General features: G+C 37.3%; 1 protein-coding gene across 1 annotated transcript in view; it reads left to right on the top strand.

Annotated features, from left to right (window-relative positions):
- Positions 1–2,484: 2,484 nt before the first annotated feature.
- LOC107194024 (FH1/FH2 domain-containing protein 3) overlaps positions 2,485–11,591 on the top strand; it is a 164,556-nt gene continuing 155,449 nt past the window's right edge. Inside the window, exon 1 of the mRNA XM_015583584.1 lies at positions 2,485–2,621. Coding sequence (XP_015439070.1) covers positions 2,608–2,621 — 14 coding nt within the window. The 5' untranslated portion in view covers positions 2,485–2,607. The remainder of the gene's footprint in view (positions 2,622–11,591) is intronic.

The raw sequence follows: 11,591 nt of genomic DNA, 5'->3' as shown, positions 1-11,591 counted from the left end.
ATAAAAAAAAAGAAAAAAAATGTATAGTCTTCTCGATGTTTTAGAACCTTTATTTATTTGATACATAACACACTGATGAACTAGTTACAGATACTTTATGAAGCAAATAGTCGTTATTTAGTAATTTTGTGGCCGGGTCGTCTTTCATACTGTTCATACACTTTCGAAACATATTGTACAATCATAATAAAAGCCTCACACGTACGCGACCACTGTCAATACGATTTGCACAATTTTCTCGCAAGAAAGAAAACCATCAAATACCCACGCGTACCGCTAAAAACAACACCTCCTTTCGCCATTCCACGAACTGATTTATTTAACTGCACGCACCGTCCCATTCGTTCGAAAAACCAAATTACTAACTGGTTATACAACTACAACCACTCACATATTTGGCAAGTAACACTCGTTAATTAATTTCTTTTTGTTTATTGTAATCCATATTTCTTGAATAAAGTTTGTTCTTTAGATTTTGGTTTCTCAAGATTGTATATGTATATTTATGTAATTCATTGAGTCAAGGCTGGTGATTTTAATTCAATTATATTTACCGGTTCTCCTTAAAATCAACTCGAGTAACAAATACGCAGATTCAAAGATAAATCTTATCTTTCAGCGACGATTAAGTAGCAGTACGTAATGTAGCAAAACTTCAGTAATACCAAATACTAGCGACGGGTTATTTTACTTGAGAGGCGTGCACTTTAACTGTTTCAGGAATTGGTTTCACTCGTTTTATTTCATTTTATTTATACATTTAATTAGATCATCGATCGATCCCCTGTATCAACTGGGAGTCGGCTGTTGTAAATAGTATAACCTACGCAATTTCGTGAATCTTGATTTTCGTCTTAGTTTGGCATGTCGAATTCACCCTGTGAAAGTGCCCCATCCACTTTGTAAAGAATGATGATTCTTAACACCATGTACATTAAAAGGACATAAAACAAAAATAGTGAGTAATATGAAATATTTTTTTCTGATTTCCTAGAAGATAAATGCTAAACTTGACAGAATATAGACTACTTATTCGTACATCAAAGAGATTTTCGTATTAACAGAAGAAAATTAGATCCCTACATCTTCCCCTTGAAGTTTGTATCGCTAATTTGCTAAAATAACGACATAATTCAAAAATCACGATTTTAGGGAAAACGAGTTTCAATATTTCAATCGCTATAATTTTGCGCGAACATCATATTACAGTAACTATCCTGACGTGGTAAGTTTTGGAAGCTCACTTACAGGTTTCAACCAAAAGAACGTACAGACAACAACCCTTTTTTATTCTATACTAATAACTGGAAAACTTTAAATTTTTAGTTATGTCCTTGTTGCAGCAAATGACTGTTATTATAGGGGAATACTGCAAAACACATATTGCTTTCATGAAATAAAATATTCTCACTTAGAAATTGGAGCGTCATACGTGTTAGACAGAAAATGAATAATTTACAAATAAAACCATGCAGTTAGCTCAGATTCGCAAAAATTCCAGTTTCGCAACTGTATCGTTAGAACGACGATCTGAGTCCAACCGCGAGTCTAACTTCCTCCACCTGAGAGGTATCCACTAGAGATGGCGTGCAAAATCACTAACGGTGATTTATCACAATGATCACCGAATCACAATCACGGTCGTGATTTAACTTCATTTACGACCTTGATTGCGATTTTTTTATCTTGAGTGAATTTGCTCACTGCGATCGTAAGTCCTTGATCTTTAAACAGAAAAACAAGAAATTCCAAAAGAATGATTTGCTAGGTAACATGTAGATTATAATTTATAATCATTAATTTATTCACCATTCTTCATTGTTTCTAATTATTCCTTCACTTTATACGATATAACTCGAATTTTTGTTTTGATGTCGTTAATATAAAATATACAGATTATGTGTCGCGTGTAAAGAACTGTTAGGTTCCTCCACCAATCAGAAACGATCACGAGAAATCACGAATCACTGTGAAAAATCACCGTGATTGGGAACGAACGTGATCGAATCACGAGTGATTCACAAGTAGCAGTTCACGCCATCTCTAGTATCCACTCACGCGATTTGGCAACCAGAGGTGGCCACACTGACTAAACAGCCCTCCCAGGTGGGGATCTACTTGGAGTCACGGGTCGCACGTGTGTGTCACGGTTCCGTTCTCCCGCGTGGACACAGGCTGCGGTGGCGAGAAGACTCGGAGCCTGCTTTCAGCACGCGTGCACGAAAGAACATATCGCGCGAGCGACGCGCGGTGTATATACGCGTGCATTAGCGACCACAGTCAGCGTTTTGATCTCCCACCAGTTTCTATTGTGGTGAACGCGCTTGGGACCAGGCCGGCAACAGGCCATCCTGGTAGCAGCCAGTCGTTGCCTAGACCTCGAGACAGTCGCGAGTGTACCTCGGGCCTCCCGAGCCAACTCTTTCTTTCGCCTTCCTCCCCCACCTCTTCTCCGACGAGTTGTATCCGCGATCGTGATTCCGTTCGGGAACAACACCTTGTTAATTCGTGTGTACAGTGTACGTATCGATAGCCGTGATTGAATAAAAGTGATCCGGCCGAGTGCACCGCTACCCCTGGATTAGTCCGAGGACATGAGACCACAGGATGCCACCTTACTGGTAATTGTTCTTGTACATCGATGACAGTTTGATAGACGGTTGTGCTTGATGGCATCTGTTAATCGAGCGTGATCGTGAGCTTAATCGAAAAAAAGCTTGGAAATTGTTCGTGGTTTGTCGATGTTTTTGAAATCTTGGGACTCTATAGAGAAAAAAGTCCAAGTGAGAATAGAGTACCGTTCAGGCAGTGCTTGGTCGATTGCAATGGTTGGAGTTTAGGAAGGAAAAAGAAATAGAAGAGTGCGTGATTTCGTATTTTATAATTGTTCTAGCATTTTTCCTGTGGTTATGTGTGTTCACTGATGTATATAAAAATTCAAGTGTTCAGTGGAAATTTTTCAGTATGTGTGTTTGTGTTCTGTTCTCGTTAACCGAGTGATTGGGGATGCTTGAGCGATGGTGTAGAATTAAGTTTGTCGAATCAGTGGTTTCATTGCTATAAGTAGACTGTTGATATTTATGTGAATATAGGTTTCGGGGGATTAATTTGTGAAAATTCTAATGAAATAGAAATTTGTGTATAGCATTAAGAATTTTGTCAGTTTCCAAAGAATATGGAAACCTCATTGAACTTTATTAATAACATAAATACATGACGAAGTTTAGATGTCAATATATAGAGCAAAGAATAGAATACATTTTGTTGAAGAAAATTTAAATATTCATTAAAATACGAATACATGTATAAATGTTTAGACGGATTATATTTTCTTTGTAACGTAGTAATTTCAGTGGAGATCGAATATATCGTGATGTAAAGTTTTGTTTTCGGTTCTCATGGCATTATTAGGAATTTAGTGTCGTGTTATTTTCAGACAGTGATCATAGTGGTCTTATTTTGTATGTCATACGTATTCTAGAAATATATGAGAATGTTCTATTAATATAAAAGCATTCGTAAATTCCACTACTTATCACTCATTAGTTATATTTATAATGCTGAAATATTTATACATAACATTACTCACAATGTATAATACGAGTACAAGTCTGATTCATGTTTAATATATGATAGGAATGTCAAAATTGTGAAGAAATCATTTTTAGCTGAAAAATAAGTAAAGGTTCCCGTTTGTCGACTAGTGTAATGATCAATGCACAAATTCAATGCACGTTAAATTTTAAGTAAAATTGATTGTACGTATTGTTTAACTTAAAAAATATCCGGTAACATACAGACTCTTTAATGTGTGTTCGATATGTGGCTTGTGTGTTGGAAATACTTAGCTGAATTATCAACTCTCCAAGTAATGAAAGATTCTCATATTTAGTAGTATTATTTCTTGTTTATCAACAAATTTAATAGATGTAAACTTATATACGCTTATGGGTTAGCTGTTCATGAAAAAGATCATTCCTTTAAATGTAGAAAACTTGATTTGTCTTTCATAAGTATCCCATCTTCTAGAAATTTATAGGTACCTAATATTTCAATTGTTTCTACTGAAATGGAAGTTGACATATCTGATAAATATACTTTTGTGTATAGCGTTCACTAAAACAAGGGAGCCCATAGAAACTCAATTATTATAAGTAACAAATTATATTACATGGGAGACAGTAAAGTATTGAAATATTTTAATCTAGAATATAAAATATCTATGCCCTTTTTTTTCTAATTATTATACTAAATAACAATTTTACACGTTTAATTGACTACAGTGGAAAATCTGTCAGGATACCGTTAATAATTCTTTCCTCCTTTCATTTTTTTTGTAATTTTTACACATTTTATTCCTATTGTTATTAGATTTATATAGAATTTCGCTGAAGTCCGACTAATCTAACTGTATTCTGCATTTGATTGCATTGAATCCCCGCGGTGACTCCATCACGCAGAAAACACGAGTTTCCGCCTGATGACTAAAGTTAAACTACATTGGACGCAGCTAGGGCATGGATGGGTGGTGATATGTTGAAATTCTCCAGAGTATTAGCTTCGGTAGTTTGCTGCGTGTATACAGGACATATCATAAAATATGGACAAAATTTGAAGGGCGAATTGGAAACTTTAAGAGTAAGAAGAAGAGATTGTATAGAAATATTCTATATTCATAATTACAACCTTGATCGTAAATTGTAACGTAGAATTTTTTCATATAAATTAATGAAATATTTGTTGTACATATATTAAATACTTATACGTAGAATAGATTCAATCATGGAAAAAATCAAAGATGCTCCAAACTGTCGTATAGAGTATACCCCAAATATCTTAACGATTAATCCGTAAATCATCCCTAAGTAAAAGATCGTAGCTCATACTAGGTGTACGAATAAGTAGTCCTCCATGTTTTTTTATTAACCTGGTAACGTAATTTAGATTAAAAACATGTTTGTGTCCTTTTAGATTAAAAACATCTTTGTATTCTTGAAAAGTGTCGATAAGTAAGAGGTCTCGAAAGGTGGACGTTTTTAATGATCAAATATACTTATAAATTTTATAATTCTTATAAAATACTAATATGAGCAACTGTACACTTTAATTCCTTGTATTACAATTTTTTGACGACTGCACAATCAAGAGTTACTTTTTCATTAATAATTTCCCAGATACAAAAGGAATTCTATTCTTATGGCAAGTGTAACATTTACTCTATATCTTAAATGTTAATATACCAGCGAATCAGTATTTCACTTTGACTTAAAGAAAATAAATTGTATGAACGTTTATTAAATGCAGTTTGAAATTGTCATCGCATGTGTGACTTGATGTTATAAGGCAATGGTTGAATAATTTTCTACCAGCTGAAATGGTCCGTGAAGTTTCTGAAATCTGAGACACCATCGTTGGAGGATTAAAAAACGAGGACAAATATCACATACACGTCTTTGGCTTTTGATGTTCTAAAAAAACAAACTTGCCAAAACATGTATTACTTATTCGTACACTTAATAGACCATTGTATCAACAGAAAAAAATGCATGCCCAACATTTTCCCCTTGAAGTCTCGCAAGTTTATCGTATACAAAAGAAACGATCTGCCTGTCAGCGTTGCATCGACCGGCAGTCGAATCTGATTCCCACGGAGTTATGCATAAAATATTCTTTCCGACTGGCTGGGGGCAATTATTCAAAAAGCGCTAGGCGGAACGGTACACGGGCGCAGTGGCGGGTCGACGCCTGCATCTGCGTGGCGCAACAGGTGCAACGGGTGCAAGGGTGCATTTGAATAATTGGAACGAACGAGCGAATGGTCACATTGGGGCATCTCAACGGAATCGATCGTGTGGTCCAAGTGAATTCGACCTCGACAACCCCTTGGAAATCGTCGAAGCGGGACGAAAGGGTGGAGGGGAGGGTGTCGCGGGATCGCGTTCGCCGCCCCTTTCGATATTCTCGGTCGTTTTGTCAAATCGAGCGAGACCGGAAGACTGCCGGTGAAATTATGACGGCGCTCGCGTGAAATTACACTTTCCTCCTTTTGCCCGCTAAAAAGTAATCTCGGGAATTCTGGATTGAGCCGATGGAGGCCAGTGGAACCGGGCCGTCCGGTTCCAACCGATTTGGAATTTACCTTCTGGCCCGGTTTCTGTTACTCTCTGATGACAATTTCCCCGTGTTCCCTGGCAATTACGCACTGGAATAAGAAAGAAGCGCTTGTAGAATTGGGTTACTTCAAATGTTACTGTTTATTTACTGCGATCTGTATTTACATTCGGTAACTACATAGACTGTGGATTTTATGCATTTGTAGCATGCACCATTATCTGAAAATCAGTGGCGTAAGACGTATGTATAACAAAAATGATTGAAGTTTTTACTTTACTTAGAACCTTAATGAATCTTTGATAATGTGAACAAGTTCTTCGTGGATTGCAATTTTTGTAAACCATTTGAAGAAAATCTACGTATGCATAAAAATCCGCAGTCTAGTCGTAACATATGAAATGTCCATTTGAATGCTTTAGATTCTTCACCTAGAATGTATCAAGAGACATATTGGTGACTGCAGTATGGATTATATAAAATTGAATGGCGATCTATACTCCTTTGTTTTGTGTATCTTTTGGTTGAAGTAATGTTGGATGTTCTTCAATATTTTCTTTGCAACGGCACAATGCATACGCACGAAATTTTTTGAGTCATTTTTCCTTTATGAATTTGAAGACAGTCATTCTGCGGCAAAAGATGCACGTAATGTTAATATAGCTTTCGAGGAGATTGGGGGGTAATTATTAGTATCACGACATTTGAATGAAATCGGGAACGTGAAGAAATTCTAAAGGTGGAGTCTTCATGAACTAAAAAAAACGGATCATTCATATGCTACAACCTAAATACAAGAGTATACAAAACACGATAACAAAAATGTTTCATGATTGTACAATAAACTTTTTTATTTCATTTCAGTTTGTCTTGAGTTTTAGTAGAAATATAGTTTTGTATCTAATTTTATTTTTACTTTTTTATTTTTATTTTTATTTTTTAAGTATGTAATTCAAAAAGAAATGAGAAGAATTGAATATCTACACACAGATATCACTGAGACGTCAGAGATATTCTATTTCCAAGATAATAAATACTAAAGTTAACAAAAGATTGCATATCAATACACTTGACACCTGAAAAATACAGGGGGGAGAGGATGTGTTCATCAAATGTTATTTTTAGTAAAACGAACTTTAAACATTGAAAACTTATAACTTAATATTACGTAGTTTTTTTTAACTGTTAAACCCAATACCATTTAACTAATACGATGTTTACTGGCATATCAACAGTGTAGAATATTGTATCTATATTTAAAATGTTTAAAACAAATTGAACAATCGACGTCAGTACATACTTGGTATAATAGAAGAACGTCCATTGAAATTGGGAATATGGATGATAGTTTAAATGTCAATAACGTGGAACTTTCATCTCTTTCCCCACTTCTAAATACACAGGATTTCTACGATCACAAACACATCCATATATATTCAATTATCCCTTTTCTCTGTATACTTACTCTTTCAATTCTACAGTGACCATTCGTTTTATCGAAAACTTTCTGTCAGCGTTAACACGAGTTGCTTCCATCATCATCATTATCATGACACCGTACAGTCTAAAGTCTAAAGAAACGAAAAAAAAAGGGAAAACCCACGAGTCGTAGACAAGCCAAACAACATCCTTTCTCGACGAAAGTCTCTATTGTCCTCGCAGCCCTTTACCCCGAAAGGCTGACGGTCCTCGCATCGGACGCAATCACGAAACGGTTCACGACTCGATGACACTCGGAGCCCCGCGATTGTTCATTCCTTGACTTTCACTTCGGCGTGTTCCGTCGATCACGAACCGTGACTCGACTCCCTCGACAAACACACACTCTAGGAAGAACGAGCGTGTGTTTGTCCTCTTTTTTTTTTTCGATCGGGGGTTCGTTGAATCCTGTGGGGCGCCTGGTTTCTCGGCGACATGTCGCGAAAACGGAAGGGAACCGGCTAGGTCACGTGCACCCGTCGATCGATCATCGATCAGGGCCGTCAGCGAATACCTTGATGATCGAACGATGAAATCGGATGTGAACCGAGAATGACCGACAGAGGTGATCAGGTCGGATGCGAGGCAACAATGACGGCTGGGATAGTCGGAAGATATGCCCGCTGCGACGCCACGGGATACGGATGACTATTGATGTCATCTTATTGGCGGAATCGCGGTCACTTTCCGGACCGTTGTGTCGTGACGGATCGCTTCCGGGCGTGAAGAGGCTTTGCGTTTAGGGAAAATTGGTACGATGATGAGGATTGAATTTGACGCGCGTGTACAATACAGTTTGCATCAATCTAACGTGCTATTAGTGATGGGCTAGTAAAGTCTTGTGAAATGGGTGACAGTTAATGTTTAGCTTTAGGTAGAGTGAGTATCTTAAGTATTTCAGTGCCAGTAGAATATTGACCCTCAGAAACTACACTCCATCTCAGCATACGTAAACACCACACTAGTGCGAATTGGGATTTTGAATTTTTTATGATTAAGAACTTGAAGATAATAAAAGCAAGTTGAACTCATAATACATTTTTTAGGGTATAATTTCCTCAGAAATTTAATGGTAATAATTGCAAAAGTGGGAAATAATTTTTGAACTAAGCAAATTTGTTATAAAGAAATGGTAAATTTTAAAACGAACAGACGAAATAATGTTTTGCTGGTGCAAATTCGCACAAGTGTGGTGTCTGAGGGTTAACTGTGGAAAAATCGTAGAATACAGAGGGATAATTATCACATAACATGTGGGCTGAACTTTGTAAGTAGTTTTTGGATGTTTATGCAAATATATATTTTTGTAGACTATGGTCTGTTTTTCTAAAGAAGATGCCTAGGAGGTAGGCCCGAGTTTTCGCGGTGTTGCCGCGATCGCGAGACACATACGGCACTTGTGTCTCTCTCACTCTTCGCGCCTTGGCCAATGACGTGCGACCGTCGACGTGCATCCTCGCCTACGGTCGTCTGTCTCCATCGCACGTATTACAAACCTCTCGAGAAGGACCTACCTACAATCTCAAGGAGTGGGGACTGCGTTCGGCACGCGCCCGTCAATCATCCATTGTCTGGAAATGACGTAGATGTTGACGAAATGCTGAACGTTTTCACACGTCAAGAGTTAAAATACATGAATAAGAACAAATTTATTTCTTTTGAAAGAATGTATTGTACCCAAATATTGAGCAACATGTTAAAAGGGAATTAAATGAATACGTAGGTTATTAAACGCTACACGTGAAAATCGCAGGGTAAAGAAGAAAGTTGGTTTACCGAGCGTCTGAGCGAGAGGCTCTCGTGCCGAAGTGACGGAGGATGGAAAGAGACACACAGTGGCATTGAGACGTCACAACGTAGCATGAAATACGTAGCTCGCGTTGGATCCCCACCAGGCCACGCGCCGAGGCAGGCCAACCTCCCAGGCATCTTCTTTAGAAAAACAGACCATAGTGTCGAATTTCTGACGCTTTTGGTGATTTTTTATTAATAGCTCAGGTGTAATAAGAGATATTGAAATACAAAACTATCTATAGCTTTAGGAAAGGGTTAAATTTTGAACGTATCACTTACTTTGATGCACCCTGTACATTCAGGACAGTCGACAAAATACAGTTGTACATATGGTTCATTTGATTCGTATTTATTTATGCTCACACACACACACGAGCGCGCGCACACACATACACGAGATGGTGCCTAGGTTGCGACTCATGATTTGTAGGATTGCGATGACAGATGTCAAACTACCAGTAGGAAGTCTCAAGCTATGCTTCATCGTGTAATCGTGTAAGTACATAAGGAAATGTGAGTAAAATGATTACAATTACAGCATCATCCCCATTTATGTAATTGTTATTAATGATGAGATCCCCATTACTAATCATGAGAGTAGATAGATTAAATGTAGACGTTTTACTAATAATGCGACAATTGCGAGATGAATAATGAACAAATTAGAGGAAATCAAATAAAAATAAGCCATAGGCCAATGAAATGATTAGGAAATCGTCTCCATTATTCTCTGTATTTGCGTTTATAGTCTCGAGTAGTGTGAACACAGGGGAAGAAGACGTATCTGTTACCAGTTACAAACATTTATTTAAGTTAGCATATATATATACTTGAAAATTTAATATAATACTTCTTTCTTCAATTTTAAATATTTGACCTTTGCACTATCATTTTAACGTGTGGTTTAGTAAATAGGATATATGACATTGGCAAACAATAACAAATACTGTCAAGCTCGCTCAAATCTTTTCCTTCTTTATTGTTACTGACTGGCATTCCTTATATTCGTTACAAGGAAGTATATGTAAAATGTATATAGAGTATTTGAACACAATGTGTTAGATCGATTACGTTGCACATGAAGATTCCATGTTGATCCCTCTTAGCCACATTACAATTAATTTCATTGTGCGAAGTAAGGAATTCATCTATAGATTCCATTTACTGCTGTACATCTTTCATACCGAAGATATTGGAAAATTTCCACGTAATGATGACTGATAGAAAAATCGTTATTTTAATAATTAATGCTAAATAGGAATTAAAGTCAAAGATCTTATCGATTCATCAACATTGTTATCATCAAAAAAATAAAAAATAAAACTGTACGTCGTCCCCTCTTGAAACTATTTCAAACAGAAACAATTACACTCAATACGATCTCGTCACCTTGATACGAGAGATCGTTCCGCAGCGCGGCATTTGTTCGTCTCGCGACAAATTGAGAGGTCCAATTAGCCCCGTTGACGATCTCAGAACCGCTCGAGCGGACTCCGGGATGAGCGGGCGACTAATTATACGAGCGAATTAAATCGACCGCGTAAAAACGTCCTCGTGGAAACGTGCGTGCGTTTTACACGTCCGCATTCTCATAACGGGCTGCAGAGCAGCGTCGATTTAAATACCACGGGGAGAGAAGGGGTTAGGAGGAGGGGTGACCAATTAGAGGGGTTAATTCCTAAGTGATTTATGATCTGAAAAGGGGAGACAGAGGTGACCTTACGCGGAGTCGCCTGGCCTAGAATTCTTGCACAATCGTTGGTTCATCGCCGACGATTATTTATTCGTCGTAATCAAAACCGCTTGTGGATATTCGTGGGATCGAAAACGAACGGACGATTATTAATTTGTCCTTCGACCACGCATAAATAATCGACGACCTTGCCGGAAGCTCGCCAGGTAATTGTTTTTTTGTACACGTACATTATCGATCGAAAAACAGAGACCAGATTTCGCAATTGTTGATAGAACAAACGAGTTTTTTTTACAGCGATTTAGTAACACTTGTAGAATTGGTAGTTATTATGTTATTAACCCCTTAAGTGGAGGAAAGCGGATCTGTTTGCCTTGGTTTGTACTTCTTTGTACAATTTGACGTCACAAGAATGTCCATCATATCACTTCACTTTAATAATAATACCTGTTATAAGAAAGAAGTGCTCTTCTTGTTTTTAATTGAATTTAAAAATTAAAATTTTGGCCAGCTT

This window comes from Dufourea novaeangliae, unplaced genomic scaffold, assembly GCF_001272555.1.
Source record: "Dufourea novaeangliae isolate 0120121106 unplaced genomic scaffold, ASM127255v1 scaffold1, whole genome shotgun sequence".
NCBI lineage: Eukaryota > Metazoa > Arthropoda > Insecta > Hymenoptera > Halictidae > Dufourea > Dufourea novaeangliae.
The sequence above is the reverse complement of the archived record's forward strand: the minus strand, read 5'-3'. Positions and strand labels throughout refer to the sequence as shown.